The sequence below is a fragment of the Ornithodoros turicata genome, chromosome 6 (genome assembly GCF_037126465.1).
Source record: "Ornithodoros turicata isolate Travis chromosome 6, ASM3712646v1, whole genome shotgun sequence".
Taxonomy (NCBI): Eukaryota; Metazoa; Arthropoda; class Arachnida; order Ixodida; family Argasidae; genus Ornithodoros; species Ornithodoros turicata.
Genome location: NC_088206.1, coordinates 3,916,921 through 3,942,815, shown reverse-complemented (window position 1 = coordinate 3,942,815; position 25,895 = coordinate 3,916,921). Strand labels below are relative to the sequence as shown.

Sequence of the window (25,895 nt, the reverse complement as noted above, 5' to 3'; positions counted from 1 at the left end):
CGCACCACGACGGTGCGGTGCCCACGCGTCTAGTTCGGATAACAGCCGCCCGTTAGCGCCTCAGGCGGCGGCAGCGCAGCGGCGTCTCCAAACGAAACTGAGAACGCATCATCCATCTTCGGCACTTCGGACGTCTCAAAATTTCGTGCAACGAGAAGAATACCGTTTCGTGCGGAATTAAAGAGGAAATGGAACATAATGGCCACTGAGAAGCCTCATGTGGGAAAGGAGACAGTTCACGAAGTATTCTGTCCCAAAAATAGATTCATTAATAGAAACACAACTCGAATCAGGGCGGGCCGTGCAGAAGGGGGAAAGAAGTGCCAACTTCCACGTCTTTCGCTACGCCACTTTATACTGTCAGTATACACCATCTTGTCAGAGCCTCGTCAATCCTCTACGCGCCGTGCGAGAACGCTGGGGACGGAAACCCGTACGACGTCGTTTTATGTCCCTCTGAACTGGGTTGTCGTGAATAATGTTTAATCAGTAATGTTTTAATTAATTAACTAATAATTAATAATAATTATGTTTTATTAGAACAAGACGCACCCTCTCCCCGCATGCAATTGTGCTCGCGACTACGCGATAGCACCTAGGAACTGACCTCTCCGTCTTCGAGAGGAGTGACGCTCGAGTAATAGGAAGTGCAGATGACTTGGTCGTCCGTCTTGTAGGCGGGTTTTCCAGGCGTAGGGGCTACACCGTAGGCTTCCCAACATTCATCGTCGCTCACGGCGTAGTATTGCCACGGCCGATAGAAGACGCCGTCCAACGATCGTTCCAATATCCAGTTGCCGGGACGCGGAGAGATGCCACATTTCACTATCACGTAGGCCACTTGGAACACCTGTCAATACAATCAACTATAATAGTGGAACGGTGAACGGAAACAATTCGTTCAACGAATAATGCGCACCGGTCGGTTAATGTGCACTGTTTTCATATTATCCGCTGCTGGATAATTTGAGCAATCGGGCAATGCGCATCACTGCATAATGCGCTTAGTCGAGTAATGCGCAATTGTATTTAAAAAAAGCCATGAGAGCAGCATAGATGTCGTTTTTGCAGTTGAGTTCCACGGCCAGGCAGACATACTCTCGAAGAACGTTACAAGACGTAATTAACTCTTTGATTAGATTATTTCTGGCAAAGCGAGATAGCAGATTCAGAGACTATCTTCGTTGAACGCCATTCCAAAACGCTTCAAAAAATATTGAAACACGCACGTGCGTTAAGATATATCCATCCCCGAATTTCGATATGCAAATGAGCCGAAACCGCGGCGACCGGGGACGCAGGGAGTACAGCGGTCATTTCACGTCAGAGAATTAACCACGTGATTTGGAGCGATGGAGATGATTGGAGTACGTGCAGCTCAGCTGGCCAGATAAACCGCTTACCGGACCAGATAAGCCTCCGTCGGCCCCTAAGCAGTGTTGTACGCGCTACCCGAAAAATGTAGCGCAATACCGATACGCGCTACCTGAGCAAAGAGTAACGAAATCCCGATATCGTTACACGTACCTAAAAGTAGCGGAATACCGCTACCGTTACCCGTAAAAAGTAACGCGATACTTCATGCGCTACTTTTTAGGAAATAAACAAACAGCATCGTTGATGACGTACTTCAAACGTCTTAAAATAATAAACAATAAAATAAAACAATATCTCAAAATAATAAATCGTCCAATGAGGTTACACGTAGGTTGCCTGAAGGCTAAAATTTTGAAAACCGTTTTTTTTACAGATTTACTAAAGCCTACTCGGTATCCTGCATATCTTTTTCTCTTCCTCTAAAGCAAATAAAGCACAAAGCAAGTCTACCGATAAAAGGCTCAACAGCTTTGTCACAAAAAGAACTCGGATTGCCCGGAACGAGATTTTAGTAAACATACCATGGTGTGCTTTTTCAAATTGGACGTTGACTTCCTTGACGCACAGATAAAGCTTTCCCACCGAGGCGCATAGTAGACATCTGAACACCACGCTACTGTTTTGTACTGTAGCAGGCCATGGTCCCTCCATTGCAGCGGACAAGAAATTGCAACTGTCAAGCACCTGAGCGCACGTGGTGCAATGTCACGTGGAATGTCATGACTCATAGCTAGCGAGGACGGCTCCAGAATAGAGTGACGTCATGCACCAAATCTTCAAGAAGGTTCATCCCAAATAGGGAACACGTGGAGGACACACCCTCTTCGTAAGATAACGGCCTCTGTGCCCTCCTTTCGGCTATTTGCCCGGTCTTCCCAGAATGAGTTGTGATATCGGGCAGCTTGATCGAAGGCAGGCAGAGTGGAGGTTTGATAATAGGTCGAAGTTGAGTTGTCGCGAACCCCAGCTCGGAAAGTAGCGGTAGCGCTCAAAGATTGCGCTACCGCAAATTTGTAGCGGAAGTACTTCTTTCGTTACCAGTTTAAAAAAAGTAGCGCGATCTCTACTCCGCTACGAAAAAAAGTAACGGATACGGTAGCGCCGCTACTAGTAACGGCGCTACGTACAACACTGCCCCTAAGGCCCCTGTTGTGTGTGTGTGGCCTACACTCTTAAAAATGAGTTTCACCGCATAGCACGCTCCTAGCCAACCATTATCTCGAATGATATCGTTATCTGCCCTGATTTGTTGAAAACGGGAGGTGTACGCCTTTTTGTGACACTTATGCTGTTCATAATTGTCACAAAAAAGGCGTACGCCTCCCGTTTTCAACAAATCAGGGCAGATAACGATATCATTCGAGATAATGGTTGGCTAGGAGCGTGCTATGCGGTGAAGTTCATTTTTAAGAGTGTATGTTTTGTTTCCCTTTTTCTTTCTTTTCCTTTTTTTTTTCTTAAACGAATAGCTAGTCGGTCTACGCTGACTAGCCTTTCCTCCTTTTCTTTCTTCACTAAACATATTCCCCCTCTCCCTCCCCTCCGTCGGCGAGGGTGATGCGCTGCTCCTGATGCGCGCTGTTTCGGTTTCGGCTCATCTGCACACCGAAATTCAGCGATGGATAGTTCACGGCACGCGCTCTTTTATTGATTTTTATTGATTGATTGATTTTTAGAAGATAACACGGATTTCAAACGAGGACTGTCTCCCGTTCTGCTGTCTCGCGTTTGCCCGAAATTCCCTAATTAAAGAGTTCATTAATGAATTTTGGGTAATTAGTCATCTTGTAGTTGCATACCTTCTTCGATAGGATGTCCGCCTGGCCGTATAGAACTCAACTGCAAAAAGGACGGTGATGTGATAAAGAAGAAAAAAAACGGGGGGATGTGAGCTTCGACGCAGTCGGACTGGCTATCCCAGTACGCCTACACACAGAAAGTACAAACGGATGATGAGATGATGAACAGAGACGAACAGGGATGATGATGATGGAGTTCAACATGGAATAAACGACAAAACGACATCTATGCTGCTCTCATAGCTTTTTTTATGTATAAAAATTATGTAAAGGCTACAAAAAATACCGTGAATGATACATGGCGCTGAATAACAAACGAACCGAATAATCAGAACGATCAGTATGATCAGTATGATGACTACACGGCGAACAATGCCCGAGGTCGATTTTTGTGCCGAGCACTAATAAATTTCACGATCTTAATAACGAATTAATTACCTGCTTGAGGTCGAGCGTGATGGTGACCCACTCGTATTGCTTCCCATTTTGCAGCGAAGGACTCTGCCACCATCGATTAGAACCATCGATGGCATAACTGATAGGATGCTGCTTGCTTGGACTGCTGCCATCGCACACGCTACACTGAGGTTCCCTGGGTGCATTGCATCGCAAATATATATATTTTCCGGCACGTATTTGAAATCCCTCGTTGACTCACCTGTCATAAATATGTTCTACGAGCTTGCAATATGTTTCGGGCGCTGTCTCGCCGCATGTGGCGTTCACTGTGATGCCGGCATTCGCTGCCAAGTTGAAAGTTGTGGGGAAGAGGCCTTTACTCGGGTCTGAAAAGGAAGAAAGGTCCGCATGTGTTCACGTGGTCTTCATCGAATATCTTAACAACTCGGGACCTCTTATAGTTGCTTATGCATGCCCATGGCCTTGGAGATATGCGCACTCATGGTATAGTGTGTGTTGCTATCATGGTCATCTTGCCCATTTTCAAAGAGTGTGCTCATTTAGCAGTTCAGTAAGCTCGATCGTGGCTTCTTCACTATATACACAGGTGACTTTATCCCACTCAACGTCACCATTGTTGAGCCATCAATGTCTGGCTCGTGAACATTTTTTTTTTTTCTGCACCAAAACCATGTGAACGCGATGTTTTTTCTGAAAAAGGGGATAAGTCAGGCTCCAGGAACCTCTCCCTTTCCTACTAAGTCGCACGCCCTAAAACTATATATACTAATAGGACTTGCATAGTACACTCTTAGAAATGAACTTCACCACATAGCACGCTCCTAGCCAACCATCATCTCGAATGATATCGTTATCTGGCCTGATTCGTTGAAAACGGGGGAGTACGCCTTTTCTGTGACACTTATGCTGTTCATAATTGTCACAAAAAAAGGCGTACGCCCCCCGTTTTCAACAAATCAGGGCAGATAACGATATCATTCGAGAAGATGGTTGGCTAGCAGCGTGCTATGCGGTGAAGTTCATTTTTAAGAGTGTAGATATACGTACACGTGTACGGCACACATTTTTTCATTGGCGTTGTTCGAGGAATACCAGCTGCAATCACCTTGCACAAAATGTTCACTTGGAAGTTTTCTCGGTTTTGGGTTTTTCGACTTCAATTTCAATTCAAGTTTCAATTTCAATTTGATTAGTAGTATTTGCAATACATAGTACACAGTGGGGGCCCCGTAGAATAGCTAGAGGTGGGGTCTCTCGGAAACAATCTGAATATCATATATGTGGCGACAACATCAGAACAAGGTATCCAATATAACGATGTACTGTCACAGTACGGGACAAAGCACAATACGCGCAAAAGTGAAAGAACAAACAAATTCAATAAATATAAGAAATCAAAACAACTGAGATTGAGCAAAAATGTGACGTTTATGAAAGTGAACAGACTTATCGCCTAATTGCATATACAGATGTTCTATTTATAAGCTCGCATCGTTTACGTGCAGTCCACCCGATCCGTAATAATAAGTAGCAGGTTGAACTTCAAACTGGACTTTGCAGGTATCGCTCTGTACCAGCAATCGTATATACAGTCAATGAACTGAGTTCCGGATACTTCTCACGTACTATAACTAACTGCCCCAGTTCTTTCGATACTACCAAACAGGTTTTCTCAGGAAAGTCACGTCGCCAGCTCGTGCTTCGGTTTAATGTGCGGAAATGAAATTAGATCCTGCACTTAAGCATATAGAAAGAGAGCGACAGATAAAGGTCGTGCCTGTGCTATGCCACTAATCAACATAAACATGCAGCATGTATTTAGTTACAACGAGTCTCTTATGGAAGCTCACGTTGGTTTATCTCGAAGCCAAAGATGTACACCTCGAAGCTAAAAGGCGGGAAGGAGCCATTTTGAAACGCATTGAGAACGAATGCCCCTGATTAGTGATCAGCGAATGACTGCAGTTGAAGAAAAGGCACCAGCAACCAACTTCCATCATTCAATGAAGTATGCAACTGCACTCTTAAAAATGAACTTCACCGCATAGCACGCTCTTCGCCAACCATCCTCTCGAATGATATCGTTATCCACCCTGACTGGTTGAAAACGGGAGGCGTACGCCTTTTTTGTGACACATATGCAGTTCATAATTGTCGCAGAAAAGGCGTACGCCTCCCGTTTTCAACAAATCAGGGCAGATAACGATATCATTCGAGATGATGGTTGGTTAGGAGCGTGCTATGCGGTGAAGTTCATTTTTAAGAGTGTGGGCGTGTTGTGTTCGTCCTTCTAATGCATATCTGCGTCATTCGACTTCCTCGTTATCTGACCTGATAACGAGCAAAACACAAAGGAAAGGGAATTAAATTCGACAGGAAACGTAATATTTTCATGTAGTCAGAACAGCTAATACAATAGCTACCGCACGTATATACTAAAAGCCCTAGCTACTACCTGACTTAAAACAAAGTCAGATTTGCCATCTTTGCTAAATAACCCGCAGGCTGGCGAAAAACGAATTCCTCAGAAAAATAATCTTTTTCTCTTTGACAGTCCCTACCCTGTCCCTAAGGGTCCTAAAAAGATCTGGTTGGACACAGATTTCTCAAAGTGCTACGTCCGAATCAGAAGCAAAACCTTGTACATCACAAACAAATAAACAGAATGCAAGAAAGTCCCAGTTTTGAACTATTTTCATGTCCAATCCAGTCCAATCCAATCCAATCTCTGACGCTGTAACTCTTGACGTCACTGTCAAGATCTGGGAGCAGCTAGCTGTTGTTGGTAACATTTCCCTGTTTTTTTTTTCTTTTTTCTTTTTTGTTATTGTTTTTTGTGGGGGGGGGGGGGGTATGCACTCGTCTCATGCGTTTCTGTCTGTCTGAGTGCATAATTCCCCAAACTGAGACAAATGTAAACAACAACTTGTAAATGTGCCGCAGAAGACATGTATGTTTTTAACCATCTTCCCGCAATACAATCGCTGGAGGGTCATCGAAAATATGCCCCCCCCCCCCCCCCACACACACACAAAATAAAATAAAATAAAAAAAGAAAGGTAGGGAAGAATCAAAGACGTCCGTCTGCCGCTTTCCCCATTCGGAAACACTCAATGCGTCCCTTCCTCTTCGTAGAGCGCACATGTTCGCCGAAAGTCTTAACAGCCACGTCAAACAATAAATGTTGGAGCCCCATTTCATTGCCCGCATTCAAAAAGTCCCACTAAAACGTGTTGAAGCTCGGCCGAGCGCAGCAATATTGACGCACACAGCATGCGGCTCCGCTTCTTTCAAAGACTCTCAAGAGAGGCCATTCAAATTCGTTTTAGAGGTTATAGTAACGTCACGCGCTTGTACAGAGAAATATACGGTAGTTGCGCGAAGTACAGAAGAGGGGGCGAGTGAAATGTTTCCGTCTAGTAGGGGAGGTTGTAGTCACAACAAAAACCGTATTGAATTCAGGGCAGACGACAGAACGAGGGCAAAGTCTCCAGCGATGCAGGATCGGCCTCCGCTGCTGGCTGGCAAGGAAACCGTTATATCAAGTTCTGTCTTTTTTTGTTTTTTTTTGTTTCGTGTTAGCGACGCGAAGCAACTGTGGCTGTATGAGCGGCGTACAGACGTGGACAGATGGAGAGAAGACGGCAGGAAGGAGTGGGGGACAGGGGAGTTAGTATTGCGTCCTGGGCCGACTTCAAGAGGTACTGCGTGCCGTCGTTCGTCCGTAAAGTGTGCCGGAAAACCCAGAAAAAAACACACACACACACAGACAGCACAGCACAGCGCCGGAGCGGGGATTCGAACCCGAGTCACCCCCCCTGTCTCGACTAGGAAAACGGTCATCCTAACCACACGCTTAAAAAAAAAAAGAAGGTTGCGCTGTAACTCCTTGTTGGGGAGTATACACCTATCAATCAATCAATTTATTGTATTCCCAAAAGTCCCATAACCCACACCCACCCACATAACCCACCTATATCCACATATATCACTCCCTTTTTGAGCGTACAATCGCTCTCAAAAAGGAGTCTCCTGACTCCCTTCGGAGTGAGAAGACCCGTTAGCTCCCTACTGGGAGAGTAATTGTACACTCAAAAAGGGAGTAATATATGTGGCAAGGATGTACTCCCCAAAAAGGAGTTACAACACAAACTTTTTTTTTAAGCAGCATACGACCGGCGTGCACGAACAATGTTAACAAACAAAGAACAAAAGGAACTTGGAATTTTCCCCGAGTTACTTTGACAAAGTTCCGTAAAAAAAAAAAAAAAAGAAACGTGTTCTTCAAGAAGTTACTGGAGCTTAAAAGCAACCAGTTAAAGTTAAAAGTTATGCGCAACCTTCCCCACATCGTGACGTTTATGATTTGTTTACGACGTTTACGAAGGAAGGAAAGTGGGATCAAACGACGTGTACTTATCGTATACAACTATACAACCGAGACCAAAATAAGAGAACCGCTGTCACGCCTGATTTCTAACGGGTGGATTTCGTTTTGCGGTAATTCCGCCTGTCTGAGGGGATCTAAAACTCGGAGATTTTCTCAGTTTGTTTCCCACATCTTAACGGCACTGACAAAATTCAGACTGAGAGGTTTATCGACCTCGTTTCTGTTTGGGCTGACGCACGAAATGGAGGTACGGGAAACAGAGAATCTGAGCTTTTTTTTCCAATTTTACGAGGAGATAAATGACATCTCTAACTGAGCATCGAGAAAGGCGGAAAACTTGCTGAAAACATGACGCTTTTCAAAGGTTCGGTTTGATCGGAGAGCTTTTTAAAACGCGTTTCACGGTTTCCTATACGCGCACATAAGGTGGACGATGGACCATTATTTTACGATGAGGAAAACTTAAAAAGATTCATCTGCACCGTATGGCGTAGAGAGAGAGGGGTGTTGATGTTAGAGGTTTGTTTAGATTCGTGCTTTTGCGAGAGTTTTTTCGAGCTATTTGTGAACCTGGCGAAACGTCCCACGTGGAAGAACTCCCGCAGAAAAACGAAATACGTACTATATCTTTTATTCGCTATAAGTCGCCGACCGCCTAAGAATACTTCGAGCTATATACGAACCCTCGACCACAGTGATCGGTCAGTGACCACGCTCATGATTATCCACCCGTTATATCACTTATCGGATGCGCATGATATTGAGCAGCGTGTATACAGAGCTGGTGGTTCCATATCGGCATCACGTATACGCCATTGTGTCCTAATTGGCGAGAGAACAGATGTCATTTTTAGAAGGGCGATATGACTTGACGTCATTGGCATGATTGATGCTGCTCTGTATGTCTACTACTACACAATCCCTCACGGGGTATACGCTGACATATTGCGCGATTCATACTAGCTCTTCGTATATACGCGTATTCAACTGAGCTCAATTCGAGTTTCTGCTTGTTATTGTGCAGCAAGGTTTAGAAATCGAAGTGTTTGCAACGGGAACGTTTTTGATAGAATTAAGGAACTATATATGCTCGAAATTCAAAGTGTAGTCATGTGTCTCTGTGTGTGTCCGTGCGATACAGAATGTTTGATCGATATTCGGTGTGGACAGTCGAGACAAATTTCCTCCGGATTCTATAGTTCCGTTTTTATACAGTCCTTCGTTGATTTGGCTGCGCTATTTATTTATTTAGGACTTCGAATCTTCACTGTGAGGTAACTCATTATTTCATTTCACCACATTACCGCCAGCAATGGGGTATATATAAACTACTCCTACTCCTGATCATTCAAACGAAGTTGTTGTTGTTGTTGTTTTGTTCTCGATTCCTTTCTCGACGGGAGAAGTTTATAGGAAGCACCTGCACTCCTGCAACCACGGCTCGTTCGCTTATGTAACTCGCATTTTTTTTGCCTTTTCCGATAAAATCTGATTCTTACACTACATTTATAATATGGATCGATTTTATTGGCTATAACATGCCCGACCACAAAGGAACGAAGGCTATACAAGCAATTGTTTCGCTGAGATTGGTGGTGAAACCTTGGAGAATTAGGGACCGGCAACCACCCACATATTCTGAGTCGCTACCTATACTGAATATCCGGCGTTTGCTATTAAATGCCGGAAGAAAAAAAAAAAAAACGATTATTTGCATCGATGTGAATCTTCAGTCTAAGCTCTAAGCTTTACAGCGAAGGTGGTAATAGACAAATGGGCACGGCGAAAACCGAAACTAATCCGGCTTTGATACCACCGCACGTACCTCCGCCAATGGGCCGCCGTCGCAGAGGTCACGTGCTGGCGAGAACCAATAAGGATGGCCGAAGCTTTCGCTCGCGGAAGTGTGCGCGAGAGTTTGCATCTCGCTAACTACACTCTTAAAAATGAACTTCACCGCATAGCATGCTCCTAGCCAACCATCAACTCGAATGATATCGCTATGTGCCCTGATATGTTCAAAACGGTAGGCGTACGCCTTTTTTGTGACACTTATGCTGTTCATAATTGTCACAAAAATGGCGTACACCCCCCGTTTTCAGCAAATCAGGGCAGATAGCGATATCATTCGAGATGATGGTTGGCTAGGAGCGTGCTATGCGGTGAAGTTCATTTTTAAGAATGTACCTACGACGCCAAGAAGAGGAATTTCTTTTCTTTTTCTTTTTTTTTTTTTTGCGGCGAAAGGCGACGTAGCTGCTACGTTGCAATCATTTCTATAATTTAATATAAATAAATAAAATTCGATATAAAATTTTAATCAAACTTTAAAGCAGCGGAGGAGGGTTCGAGAAATGGTGCCCAGACTTTCATACCTGTGGCAGACTTCACTGCGCACGCACAAAATTCCTCCTTTCCTTTCCTAATTGATAGGACCGTACGATCCACGACGTAACTCGTCACGTGACTTTACACGCACGCGCGGCGGTGTACACAAAGGCGAAGGCCTTCAGCAGGGCGAGTCCCAAGGCGGTGAGTCAATATTTACGAACGCGGGCGACATTCAGGCGGCTTCGCACCTGATGCTCGCTCGCTGACATAAACCACGCACGCCTTCGGAGGTGGTCTCATTTTGAGTTCTCTCGATCAAAACCAACTCACAGAGAGCGGTCCTCCCAACGTATATTAAATAAACGGTACATCTCTCTCTCCCGTGTAATGGGCGCGTGTTTTCTGAGTCTGTTTACAAAGAGGGGTGGCGAGCAATGTTTTTGTTCGCCAAGTCTCTGCTGTGTTTGTTTGTGTTGGGCTCGTAAATTAAGTATAAGTGGACGACACGCGTGGTTCACGGTGAAGAGTTCAACGAGCTTGCCTCTCAAAATGGGTTGCCGTAAAGATTTCTGCCAAAGTAAGCGTAAGCGATGCGATGATTCACAAGCTAGGTCTATGCACGCGGGCAAGATCTTTCACTTTGGCGGTAACTTTTTGTTCGAACATCACCGTAACTCGTCCCGTCGTTCTGCTGCACGTGAAGGCAGCGTATTTCGACATATCTTACATATACGCATCGTATAGATACGTATTCTACGTTGATGAGCAAATTAGAATGGTGCAAACGAGCCTGGTGTATAGGGAACATTACCTTGAGTTTGAGGAACCCGAAGAGGACGTATTGTGTGTTCTTCAAATTCAAGGAAATGTTACTTCTTTCTAGTACGTATTTTACGTGGCGAGACATACTCAGTTACATTCACGTACAAGTGCTTTTAAAGTGGAAACTTTACATGGGGGAGAGGGTTTCGATCACGCTTTCCCCCTTCCAAATGCACTACCAAACGGGTGCGATTCGGTGCTATCTATACACGGTGTGTACGATATAGAGGGTGGGGGTATGGACCCCTGCACCCCCCTTCCCCCCGGCTACGCCACTGCTAACAGTACGTTTATCGCGTATACCGTTCCCATCGTTAGCGAGAAACACATATCGCTCCCAATATATGTGTCTATATATACAGGGTGTTCAAAATTAAGCTTTCACTAGCACTTTATAAATAGGCGAACAAAAAGAAAACTGGTGCTACTTTTTCTGTTCCTTGAGTAAGAAACAGGTGCTACATAATTAGCAGCACCTGTTTCTTACACAAGTAGCGTAAAGTTATTATAATCCGGTTTCCTGTCATCGCTGTGTTTGCGTAGCGCTCGTGAAAGCTTAGTTTTGAACACCCCGTACACATTCGACCTTCGATTTATGAACGGTCGACGTTCCCGCAAAAATGGCTCATAAATCCATGTTTGGAATGGGGAAGGGGAATTGTCTTGTCTCAGACGGCACCGTCCATAAAGCCAGGGAATTCTTAAACCGAGGGTTGACTGCATGTATATACACCAGCGCATACATGTACCGAACACGAAGCCTCGAAACGCTGAGAGAGCAACGCACCCCACTTTATAAAACCTACCCCTCACGCTATGAACTATATACCAGGAAAAAGCTCTTGACAGCGTCCATCTGTTCAATTAAGATATCGAACAAAGAAGCCATTTTAATATTCCATTTTTGATCGCAACGGGGCGCGTACCCTGCCTCGTGGGAGCCTGTGTATCAGTGAAGGGACTTCTTTGTCTCTGACACTCGCATTATGATGTTCTTTTCTACTATACACAGACAGGCGCTCAACTTCAAAGGCAACGCTCCGTGCCCTCACAACTTTGTCACGGCTTCGGGTCCCACTTTGTCACGCTGTGTCGCGCGGGTACTTCCACATCCATCATTCTCTGGGGCCGGAAATAAATATTGTGAAGGAAGAACGCTTCGGTATATTGGTGCTGTCTCGATTACTGAAAGGCGGGCTTCGGTTATCCGGATCGGCCCATGGTCCGGACCCGTACACTCTTAAAAATGAACTTCACCACATAGCACGCTCCTAGCCAACCATCACCCCGAATGACAACGTTCTCGCCCTAGATTTGTTGAAAACGGGAGGAGGAGCCTATTTTGTGCCCATTATGCACGGCACAAAATAGGCTCCTCCCCCCGTTTTCAACAAATCAGGGGCGAGAACGTTGTCATTCGGGATGGTGGTTGGCTAGGAGCGTGCTATGTGGTGAAGTTCATTTTTAAGAGTGTACGGAAATGATCACACACATTTGTTGAAAACGGGAGGCGTACGCCTTTTTTGTGACAATTATGAACAGCATAAGTGTCACAAAAAAAGGCGTACGCCTCCCGTTTTCAACAAATCAGGGCAGATAACGATATTATTCGAGATAATGGTGGGCTAGGAGCGTGCTATGCGGTGAAACTCTCATTTTTAAGAGTACAGGAGCTGCCCATGATTGGCGTTCTGGATTAGTCTGGGTCGGTTGCACGAAAAAGGCTTCGTCCGATGGTGATCCGGACCGGCTTATTCTAGGAATTCATGGGGTAGTGATCTGTATAAGCTCACGATCAGGATCCATGGGGTAGTGATCTGGATAGGCTTACGATTCATGCGGTGGAGATAAGAAACGGCGCATGATCCGGGTACATGATGGCGCAGGAGAGCCTCGCGAGGATCCGTCCGGTGGTGAGCCGAACCAACTCATGATCGGGATCTGTCCGGAGGTGATCCGGCTCAGATCATGAGTGGGACCGAACGGGTGATTCGAAGGAATATGCCTGTGTAACGAACTCCGTATAACTGTAATTTATACCTCTCGTATAACGAAGTCCGATGCTTGATGTTCTAAGGCTGGAACACAGACGAAAGGACAACAGATCAGCCTCAAGTGCCTGTATACAATGAACCAGCAATTCAGATGATCTGGGTTCGAGTCGTACAACTGGCTAACCTTTTCAGTGACTTCCTTCTTCCATTGTTCCGATGTTCGTCTTTGCTGTCAGCAGGAAAGTCTGTATTTTTTTTCTCTGTTTTTTTTTTTTAAAGGTGCGCGTTATAACGCATCCGTGTTATATATATCCGCAACTGTCCAATCCGTGTTATATATATTCGCAACTGCCCAATCAGTGTTTCTGCCAATGTACTGTCATGCTTTGCTGGCTTAGGCGTGCACACGTATTTCCTTGGAAGGTGAGAATATATTTCAGGCAAGCACGGACACCCGATTCATTTTAACTTGGCGGACGGCCAATATACGTACTGAGCCAAGTGATCATTTCTTTAATTCCGTGTTAACGCCGCGAAGCAACTGTGGCTATAGCGGCATTCAGACGTGGACAGATGGAGAGAGGACAGCAGGAAGGAGTGGGGGACAGGGAGGGTTAGTTTGCGTCCTGGGCCGACTTCAGGGGGAACTGTGCCGACATTCGTCAGGAAAAGTGTTCGGAAAACCCAGGGAAGACCTGACACAGCACAGCCGGTGGTAGGATTCGAACCCACCACCTGTCAGTCTTCACCGCCAACGATGAGGGGTGAGCTCGGTGTCATTTACGTTGTTCTTTCTTTTGGTTGTTGTTGTTGTTCTTGGCAGCGTGCATTTTCAGACGGCTCGCGCTGTGCTTGGCGGATCCACAGTATCCGCGCTCGTTGGCTTATGCGCATGCGTATGGCCTTGAGGCGCCGGAGAGGGTTATCTCCGTCTTCACTAGATGGCGCACTATGGGGAAAACAGCAGTGGAGACCAGTGGGGAGACATTGTCGGCCCCATTCCGGACCGGTTTTGGGGTCCTTTGCGCTATCCACGTGGATTTGTTTTGACGCGCGCCGAGCATGGTTCATTGGAGTGCCGCTAGGATACGACGCGTATGTGAAAAAGGTCCATCGCGATTGGCGTGTTCGGTTCGCCGTGCGCGTATTCCGTTTAATTCACGCACTCATATTTGAAGCTCCATTGATAGTAATGCATTTAAATGCTGGGAATACACGTAAATGTGCCGCCCGAGAAGTTCCACCATAGAGACAACTCACAACTTAGTACGTATTTACAAGCTCTGTCGGGACTTCCTGTTTCCGATGATCCACACGATAAACGCGGGACGCAGATTCTTCTTCCAGAAGATATCGACTCTCTGAAATTCACCGATTCACCGGTACTTAAAGCTAAAGGCACCGAAAAGGCAGAACCCTGAGTGTAAGCTACTATTATCTGAAAGATTTCGAAATTATGCAAACTGACTTTTTGGCCCATCGTTTCATAAACGTTGCTCATACAGACCGTTTATAGACACTGTCTGAAAACCATCTTCCCCGCAAGACACGGATAATTGTGGCGAAGCCACCTTCTCGGATGGACTACGTTCGGGATGGTGGCCAGTTTCGCAAACAAGGTTTCTTCTTAATTCTTCAAACGTTTACCTCTTATCGCGCTAGCCATTATCAAATAATATGTTCAATTAAATACTACTCTAATTCTTTTTTTTTTTTTTTCGCAACACCTTTCTTGATTGGAACCACCTTCCTGCACTCTAAAAACTGAACTTCATCTCATTGCACGCTTTGCGCCAACCATTGCCACGAATGATAGGGTTATCGCTTTTGATTCGAGGAGAGAGGGCGGCGTACGCCTTTTTGCGTCAATTATCATGTATCCAAATTGACACAAAAAGGCGTACGCCCCCCTCTCTCTTCGAATCAGAAGCGATAACCCTATCATTCGTGGCAATGGTTGGCGCAGAGCGTGCTATGCGGTGAAGTTCAGTTTTTAGAGTGTGGTTGCTTGACAACGTGTTTATCCGCTAAACAATTTAAAAAGAGCCATTTCCGATTATTTTACGTTGTGAATATTGTGAAAACCCATCCACGTTCTTTAAATTAGCGTACGAACAAATCGAAAAGCAGTCTCTATCGCGAGTCAAGTCAACAAAAAAGATCTTTCTGCAGGCGTATAAAAAGTTTGAAACTTTTGAAACTTTGCCCACTTTTATGCGACATAGTGACACCGTGTCTCACAGTTTCCTTTCACCAGATAAAATGTGCGAGCAAGTTCCTCCTCTCCCCTTCCCTGAGTATGCGAGCCCGTACGCGACTTATCTGAGCCGAGTGGGAATACGGAGTGCTCTATAGTGATCTTATCGCGGCGCGGGACGATAACAGCCCAATTGAGCTGGCCGCTCCAACACTTTTCTTCCGGGGCACACCTGGCTAAGCGATAAGCCCTCAGCAGGTCGTTGATCTTCAAACGGCGCTTTTCATTACAAGAAAAAAATAAAAAATAAAAAACGCGAAAGGCGTGCGCAACGACTTGAAACTCGATGTGTACGTCAGTAACGGGATACTGTGTGCGTGTGTGTCACACGAACAGCTACAAGGTCATAAATGGGTGAGTCAGTAGTGTGCTCTTGAGGCTCGATCATTTCTTCTTTTACTCGAACGATGCTGGCATTGCACAACTTCCTATATGCAGGGTCATAAAAAGATTGCATTACTGGCCAACAATAGATTAGACTTATCCAGATAAGTTAAAAAACGCGGACAAATGATGATTCAGAATAAAGTGCCCAAGAGCTTTTGGGCTCTTCGCCACTGCGAATTCCGCAAGACACTGTTTGGGCTCTGGACACGCGCAGAGACGCCTATTTATTTATTTATTTTTTTGGGGGGGACCGATTTTCAGTCAAGGAACATCAGTTGGTGAAGAGCACTAGCACTCGACCGAACCAGCTCCAATTTTCGGTCGGAGGTGTTATCATTACACTGCAGTCTTCTTCTTGGCCACTTTCTTTTTGCTTCTGTTTTCGAATCGAATCGTACTTTTTTCAAGAAAAAACTTCATCTATTTCTCTATATCAACTTCGGAAGTTTCTCAAGCAACGTGAAATTTTCATCCCAGGTGGTCGTTGGTGGTAACCAATAAGGTCGTGCTGAAGACTGGGAGGTAGTGGGTTCGAATCCTACCACCGGCTGTGCTATCTGAGTTTTTCCCTTGGTTTTCCGAAGACTTTCTTGACGAATGTTGGCACAGTTCCCCCTGAAGTCGGCCTAGGACGCACACTAACCCCCTGTCCCCCACTCCTTCCTGCTGTCCTGTCTCGACCTCTCCACATCTGTACGCTCCTCACAGCCACAGTTGCTACGCGGCGTTAACCCGGAATAATAAAACAAAAACAAAAATAGATGGACAAATAATGTGTTGCACAACCTACAACAGTTTGCTTCGTTTCAAACATCCCTCCTATTGTTTGTTTGTTCGTTTTTCTATTTTTTTCTGGCTCTGTTGTTCCACCCATAAACACGTTTTGGAGTAGTCAGTCCCGACTCGGTCGGGACTAACATCTTCATATTTTTTTCTTTCATTTCCAATTCCAATTCGTATTGAATTGAAGCTCATTGACAGAAATGCAGGCTAGCTGGTGGATAAATTCCATGATAGGCAATCCTGAGCGATGGGCAAGACACGTAAACAAACACAAACATGAAGGCCTTCGTGTTTGTGTTTGTTTACGTGTCTTGCCCATCGCTCAGGCTTGCCTATCATGGAATTGAAGCTCATACTTTAATGTCACAGTGACAGAACAAGGGCAACACGGATGGCATCCGATGCATCTCGAGATATTATATCGTAACAGCAATCGCAGAAAAAGGCAGCCGACATGTATGCAGCCTCTCCAAACTGTTTGCCTGACACTTGTGCCCCCCCCGGCGAAAGTCAATTCCGTGCTCCCTTGAATGACCGTCGTGTGCGTGCACATTTATGGGGCGCTTCTCCCACGTGTATAGCTCTAACAACGTTGCACGACACCGTATAGACACTATTATATCCCGACCCGGATACGACGTTGTTTAGTCTATGCGAGTATATATACTATGGTCTTTCAAGTATAAACAGGGAAAGTAGGTGAAGATACAATAAAGGAAGTCATTCTCCTTTTCTGTACAGGCTAAAAAAAGAAGAAGAAAAAAGAAAGAAGAGATTACACACATTGTTTGTTGAGAGTTCCGGCGTTCGCCGATAGGCGAATATATCGAGTTTCGAAAAAAAAAAAAATGTATATATGTATCTCGTTATTTATGTTCCGTCATGTCTTATAGAAGAGAAACAAGCAGAATGATTTGTATGCCGGTTTTAGAAATACTTCCTATAGGCTCGATCGTTTCGAAAAAGCGAGAACGAAAAAAAATCGTGTTGATCGCAGCTTGTAGACATGTTTCTGAAATAGGACCCCACGTGGACCCCAAATTACAATGTACGTTCTGTACTGACAGACATATGAAAACAGTCGAACAACATTGTAAACGTCTGCAACATTGTCAATGATCACTAACGACGTATACTTTTCGATATGAGCTCCTACGAAGTCTACAGTTAGGTAATAATACATGCATAATGTAAAACCCCGAGACTAGGGAACACGAAGGGACAGACACAACACGAAGTCTCAAAACTTTGTGTTCCCTAGTCTCGGGGTTTTCCATTATGCATAAATTTCACCAGCTCGCTTGCTTCATAGCCATCTTTTCATAGGTAATAATAATTTATTTCTTCTTTTCACACGCGTACAGGGGTACGGCAGGATGACCTATACCTTTTGGCATGTACCATTGGTGTGCTTATGTACCCCTTGGATGTACCTCAGATGAGCCTGTGTTTGAAAACAAAAATCTCGTTTAACAAGTAAATGTTAATCCCCTAAAATTCGACGGAAATATGTTAAATTTCGATAAGCCTTTACTCCTCATTTATTCCCTTTTATGTGTGCTTAGACTGGTAACGTAAAAAAAAAAAAAAAAATCATGCTCATAAGCACTTGTTCTGACCTTCCTCCTTTGACAATTTAACAGAGGATGCAGGTTTCCACTCATGATGAAGACGATCGATCCTCAACGAAGCACGATCAACGGATACTTCGCTGAAAAATGTTCACCTCCTAGTTAAAATAGTTATTTCGATTAAGCTAACCAGTCATAACCCTTTGGTGTTGTGACACTTCTCGATGTGCGTACGGAGAAAGAAAAGAATCATCCCCTATATATTGTAGTGGGCAGAAGACGAAGAGGCTGCGCAAGAGAATAATAAAGTTACGCTCCAGTGTTCTAGGCTGGAGACAAGAGGTCTTCCGTGTGGAACATTACATATATAACATCTCATAAAAAAAAAAAAAATTGAATCTCTCCGCTTTGCTAACTTGTTTGACTGTTCTTGAGCGTACACTTGATAATTACACATTCATGTAATTTTGCTTCATCGAACACGTGTCTAAAACGCATTAGTTTGCGTTGCAGCTCTTCCTTTTGAATTGAAATAATAATTAATAATAAGAACGGTGGTTCCACGAATATGGAACATGGGATATGAAACTCTCTATTCAAGAACGGTTACGGTTGACTAACCATTCTAAAGTTTCTGGCTCCACACTGTCGTGCAGCACTTATGCTGTCACTTAGTCACATCCTAGCCTTGCTCAGGACGCAAATAAATTGAAATTACACGAAACTAAATTAAATACCTGTCCTATAATCGTATGCCACGATAAAAGAAAAAAAGGAAAAGGATGAATAATCTCACCGTCGTAGTCATAGTCCCCGTTATAGTCTTGGTAATCCCAAAAGGCACTGACGAAACCGCACCATTGAATAGTGAACAGGAGACGGCAGAGCCGCATGACTAGAAAGAACTCAATGACTCCTGACTGCACCCATGTGTGCCCCAACGCGAGGTCCGCTCCACTGAACGTCCAAGTTCAACACAGGCGCGCCTCCCATCATCCAATGGCCCCCGTTTTCTCCCTAGATTCCCTATCCTCTTCCCTAGCCGTTCCCCGCGCTGTCGCCTTCTGGTTATCCCGTCTCTGAGCTGTCACAGAAAGTTCGAATGCATGCGGGCAACTGGACCTATTCTTTCGGGGTTTGCCGGAGGCAACTCGAAGTCGACACATTACGAAATGGCGGTACGAGAATTCGCAAGTAGTCTGTTCAATCAGTGATTTGTCCAGAATCCGAAGCATGGAGGAGTGTTGGAAAAAATTGCTGGGGGGGGGGGGGGGGGGTGAGGTCATTATTATAGTTACGTCATGACAGCTTAACGTATCATTACCGACATGTGTCTAAAGCTGAAATCGCAAGGGCACCCCCTGTAGGGGGTGCACAGGTGAAAAAGTTAGGGGGTGTCACTGCACATTTGGGGGTGCTAAAGATAAATCACTGCTGTTCATTAAAACGATATGGAGGGGGGATACCGACATCGGCGGATGGTTGTCCTACTGAACCCAAGGTTGCAGGTTCGATTCCAGGCCACCAGTAACTTGGGGGTATACGTTACGACTTGCTTCGAGGTCGTACGTGGGTGAAAGTTGTCTTTCAAAATTAAAAAGTCCCGGATTTTAAAATCCGAAACTTAGTCAGCAAAATGCGAAAAACCGTGGAAATACTGAAAATGGAAGTTCCATTCACCTTCGCGTATACACTAAAACTATACTGAGAGAACGATTCCAGGCGGGTTTACATTTCTTAAAGTCTAAATCACATAAGCGCTACGAATGTTGTGATAACTCTCTATCGGAATGTCATTGGTTGAAGGATAGGTGGTGTCAGTCCTGCATCGGTAAGTGATGTTTCTTTTCGAATACACCCTTAAAAATGAACTTCACCGCATAGCACGCTCCTAGCCGACCATCATCTCGAATGATATCGTTATATCTGCTATGATTTGTTGAAAACGGGAGGTGTACGCCTTTTTTGTGACAATGACGAACGGCATAAGTGGCACAAAAAAAGGCGTACGCCTCCCGTTCATTTGTTGAAAACGGGAGGCGTATACGCCTTTTGTTGCAATTACGAACAGCATACATCGGTGTCACAAAAAAGGCGTACGCCTCCCGTCTTCAACAACAAATCGGGGCAGATAAGGATATCATTCAAGATGATGGTTGGCTATAAGAGCGTGCTATGCGGTGAGGTTCTTTTTTAAAAGTGTACCTTTCTTAATAGTTAATATGAGCTTTAGTGCACGCTATCGCCTTTGCGTACGTAAGAGACAGCGTGGTGATGCTGCGCACTGCGCGAAGTTATCCCCCCAACGCTATCCCCTATACGCAAAGAAAAGCACGGGCGTAATGGCCGTGTCCGAATAAAGGCGTTCATCGTTCGCCTGAGTGTCTCGCCGTGTTAGCGCCGCGAAGTAACTGTGGCTATGAGTGGTGTACAGATGTGGACAGATGGAAAGAGGACACCAGGAAGGAGTGGGGGACAGGGGGGTTAGTATGCGTCCTGGGCCGACTTCAGAAGGAACTGTATACCGACATTCGTCTGAAAAGTATTCGGAAAACCAGGGGAAAACCTCAAATAGCACAGCCGGTGGTAGTATTCCAAGCCTCTCTATTGTATCGTATTATACCGTTTTATTTTTAACCCGGACTTTCACCAATTAATGCCATATATCTGTTCTGTCGTGCCGGGACTATGCGGGATCCCAAGCCTATATACACTATTCGCGGTTTAACATAGCGTAGATACGCGTCATATGCATGAGACGGCAGAGGCCAAGGAGGGGCGGGGTTGCCCCCTTCCGGCTCCCCCCCCCCCACACACACACACATAGTCGGCGCCTATGTGAGCAGCTGTAAACGGAAATTATGCCGTCTGTTACAGTTCAGACTCATGGGCAAGCACTAACTATAGTTAGGTTTCAGAACTAGCATTTGCAACAAAAACCAAAAAGAAAACAACAAAGAACTGGCATTTAGCCGAAGTAAGCAACGCATTTGCAAGCACACATTCGCCTTAACTCAGTTTCAGTGTACTTGGCGAGTACTTTAAGGTACAATTCCCAGTACTATGTACTTTACTTTAAGTATATCTTTTAAAATGCGGTACTTTGTACTGTACTTCAAGTACCACTGACGCCAGGTACTTTGTACTTCACTTTAAGTACAATTTTGGGTGATTTGCCCGTCACTGCGATTGCTACCTAACCTCGCCATTGTTGCAGAACGTGCTGAGTGATGTGGGGACAGGACGCAAGTGGCTTGGAGCTATTTGCAGTCTCCGACATTCCCCTAGTTTTCTGAAAGTAGGGCACAGCCAGCCCCATGGCTTCCTTGAAATCCCTAAAGGCTGCAACGTCGCTAGTGAGGTGTAATGTGTACCCGAAGAGTCGCGAGGAATGCAGATATACATTCAGTAAACATTTGCTCGATCAATCAGGCAGGCATTCACAGTTATCTTTAGCTACAGTTAAACACGCACTAAAGACCAACGTTTCTGAGGAAAACAGAATGCATATACAAATTGGGAACATTCAAGTAGCGATAATTCGACAAACGCGTGATCGCGCAGCTAATGCTGGCATCAGAATGAGAATGAATACTGAGTAGTACCAGTACCGTAGTACCAAATCCCTCACAGCAAAACTCGAGAGTCGAGTTGGCTCGAGCAACTCGAGCGAGCACCGTGCGCAGAATGAATTAGTGGCGCCATCTGCAGGTAGCGACGAAAAGTATTAGTGACGCCGCGCCATCTACCATATCTCGTCTGCAACTTCGCCGGAGGCCGGAGCGAAAATTTTGCGGCAAGAAAACGAAACTGGAAGGGAAGGGGGAAAAAAAAAGAAAAGAAAAATACGGATGTCGGCTACTCCATAGTACTGAAAACTGAATGTAAACGGAGATAAGGTAAAAAAAAAAAAGGCGGGGGGCGGATGCAAAATGCATCGATAAAAGTGTAAGCTGACGGGAGAATATAGTTGTACAAGCAGCACGTCACTCTGCTCACCTGTGACGTATCCAGACCCCCGCCTACACACTCCAACATATCCTAAATGTTTGGTGACTGTTTTTGAAATGTGATGTGGGAAAGTATTGCGCTTGTCCCATCTTACAAATGGCTATACAAACAACGTAACTCTAATAATGACCTCCTCAGGTGTTTGTAATTCTGAACAAACGAGCCACTACTATTGAGAAGGTACCGTTTTTATCATTATGAGGTTTCTATGTGTTCATGTCTAAAGTGTCTATGTGTTCATGAACTACGACCAACTCGTCGATTCTATGTTGATTCCTCGTCTTGCCCATATTGTTGTGAACTTCATTGTAGTATCTTAAACGACCACTAGAGTATAGTTTCCACATTGAACGTTTACACATATAGGAAGCACGACACAGCACGATCGCCTTCGTTCTGTTGGCTTACAAGGTTACATCATACGCATGCATCTGGCATGTTAGCAATAACGTTGCCTCATATTCAGGCAAAACTATCATATAGGTCTGAGGCTGTGAAGTAAAAGATGCCTTGTATGGAGAGAAAGCCTGTTTGACCGCCCACAAGGCAACGTAGGAAAGAGGCCACCGCCTCGCGCCCACGCGAGTCGCCCATGCATCGTCACTAATGCAGGAGAGTTCTTTTTTCTTTCTTTTTTTCACGAATACGGAATACACGAAGATAAATATATGGAAGAATAATATTACGTCTGATACAACCTGAGAAGGAACGAGATATTTACTCGAGTAGTGAGGTGCGATAATTAAACGCCTATAATTAAATTACCTCGTTCTTTCATATTTTTTTTTTAGACGACCTCGTGATAACCCAGAGAAGGCACAAACTTGCAGACGACATCTGCTAATGACATTAACGAATCTGACTGTGGAATTACAGGAATAAAGAGGGACGAACGAAATATACTCACTCAAGCTAATGAGGCCTTGAGCTAATGAGGTTTACTCACCACAATGGTGGATAAAACGCTCTATAAACATTAAACATTACCGAACATGAATGTGTTATCGGCAGTATTAGCACGTACTCCGCACCCGATGCTGGACGAACAAGGTTGTCAATTCTGGTCAATACATTCACCTCAAGCGGGAGATTTTATGCGCCAGAAGCTACTAGCACAAACCCACACAAAAAAAGAAAAAAGAAGAAAGAAAGGTTGTCTAAAACTCCGCGCAACACGCATCCAGCGAGCGCAGAAAAGATCACGCATAAAACAAAACGACTTGCGCGACCTTTGCCGCGGGCACATATTGCGTGAGGCAGCAAGGCATCTCACGATTTGCTCCGCAAACAGACGGCAAATCTCACGCCACAGGTCTCTGTCAAGTGGGGTGGGTTCAGACTTGCGAGGTATGTATTTCGTTTTCTACCTCTCGTTTTCTAGGGTGACTTCCAGAAAAACAAAAAATGTACGAAAGAAACGCGGCGACAAGGAAAGATGTATGGATCCTTGTCCGCGACTATGCAGCAGACGGTTTGTTTCTGGGGGAAGATAGAGAGAACGGTCATCTCGTTAGGGATAGTTTATCGTCGCTTTCGTCTTGATGTTTTAACCGACAATACATCATTCGCGTGTATACCTGCAGTTTCAGTATGTTATACAGTATTGATTTCTTTTTTTTTTTTTTTTTTGACAGGGTACAAGTTGCTTAGACACACCGTCGTGTGCTGAGATTAGGAAAATTAATCCACAGACCGACCACTAGTGGCGTCGATCGTGATTGTGATTACCTCACGACGTAAAGCTAACAATTATCACCGATTATGAACCGCCTGAACTTGTGAGCGTTCATATTTGGCAGCAAATCACTCGCCGCGGTCGTATCTTTATCAGTCCGGATATGACGGAAAGAGTAAGAGCTTTCCGAGATTCTGATCCTGTCATACCATTAGAATTCGTCTGACATGCTGTACTTCACTCTTAAAAATGAACTTCACCGCATAGCACGCTCCTAGCCAACCATTATCTCGAATGATATCGTTATCTGCCCTGATTTGTTGAAAACGGGGGGCGTACGCCATTTCTGTGACACTTATACTGTTCATAATTGTCACAGAAAAGGCGTACGCCCCCTGTTTTCAACAAATCAGGGCAGATAACGATATCATTCGAGATAATGGTTGGCTTCGAGCGTGCTATGCGGTGAAGTTCATTTTTAAGAGTGTTGGGTAAATGGGTACCACAAAAAGCAAAAAAAAAAAAAAAAACCGAGTCCCCACGCATTCTTTTTAGGATAACATTTTCCGGTGTCAATAAAATGTTGCTACACCTGCAAGAGAACCACGAAAAAGTAGTCATTTGTAAGATTGACCTTCAAAACCAAAAAAATGTTTCTGTGATTGACTGATGCGGGAGCATGTTGCTCGGGGGAGGGGTCGTGCGGTGCGCCCTGGGCCGACTTCACAGAGATATGCACCGATATTTGCCTTACAGCGTCCGAGGGAAAACCAAGACCGCGCAGTGGATGCAGGGGAAAAAAACCTCTCCTCTCACTTGGCGCGCAGTTCGGCCAATCACAGACAGAAGACACGCATGACGTCACGGTGGTCGGCCGGCATCGTCAGAAAGCCTTTAACCCTCCCTCCTTTTCACCGCCTTCAATGAGTTTCCGAAAATCCTTTTAAACAAATACGCCCCTCATGCTTTTCAAAAGCGAGCCGCAAACAACTCAGCGTGGTTTCTCAAACTGCAGCGGCGTTTAGAGTTCGCACGTAGTATATACCTGACCCAGGAGAAGTGTGGCCTCGGGCAGTGTCGGAGAGACTTTTTCAAAGAGCCTGAGTTGTTGATTCTGGGAACTTTCGAGAAACGGGAGGGGGGGGTGTCAAAACTATGCACCGTTCGCAGACAGGTATTTCTAAAGCAGACAAAAAAAGAAGAAGAAAAAGAGAGAGAGAGAAAGAAAAAAATATAGTCGACCCATACAAACACCAAACAACGCCCGTACAAGGCATATGCTTTCTTTTCTAATTTCTTTCCTTGTCGTTAAAATTTTTTAACACGGAATCGATTTAGGAGGACCGTGCACGTAGGTGTGACGTCATTTCCGCAATTTTTGGCGCTTAGTCCGTCTATATCAAAAACAAAGGTGATGATGCCTTCGGTTCGAACCAGAAATATTTGCCCCTTTTTCCCGGTTCGACCTTTTCCGTTCTTTCCGGTTTCATAAAATACGGCAGTACGGAACCTGTCCAATATCTGTTTTTAGTAAGGTATTTTTTTTTATTCTTTGTTAGCGCCGCGAAGCAACTATGGACAGATGGAGATATAGGACAATATATAGGAAGGAGTGGGGGACAGGAAGGTTAGTATGCGTCCTGGGCAGACTTCAGGGGAAACTGTGCCTACATTCGTCTGGAAAGACTACCGGAAAAACCAGGGAAAACCCCGGACAGCACAGCCCGTGCGGGGATTCAAACCTCGGCCATATCTTAGCTACTATATGCAACAACAACAACAAATAAATTAATGACAATAAATGGGGAAATTCGCCACGTAAGGTGCGTCCCACTACCCCAAGGCACAATGGGGCAGGATGAGACGTGTCCTGATGACGAGGTGATGAACGATGCTAAATATAGGGTCGATATAGTCAGTGGAGTCAGTAAGAACTACTATATGCAACGGGAGCTGGTTTTCAGTAATACCCGTTGTCCAATATCTGCTTTCCGTTTTAGCTCGCCCCGTCTTTTTATCGTTACTTATTTATTATTACGCATTATTTTAGCCCATATTTTGAAAATGGATCTCTTTTT

General features: G+C 44.9%; 1 protein-coding gene across 1 annotated transcript in view; it reads right to left on the bottom strand.

Moving 5' to 3' along the window:
• Positions 1-25,895, bottom strand: part of LOC135398866 (laminin subunit alpha lam-3-like) — a 76,296-nt gene that overhangs the window by 47,826 nt on the left and 2,575 nt on the right. The window contains exons 2-4 of the mRNA XM_064630397.1: positions 3,835-3,961; positions 3,615-3,768; positions 608-850 (exon numbers count right to left, since the gene is read on the bottom strand). Of these exons, the coding sequence (XP_064486467.1) occupies positions 608-850; positions 3,615-3,768; positions 3,835-3,961 (524 nt within the window). The remainder of the gene's footprint in view (positions 1-607; positions 851-3,614; positions 3,769-3,834; positions 3,962-25,895) is intronic.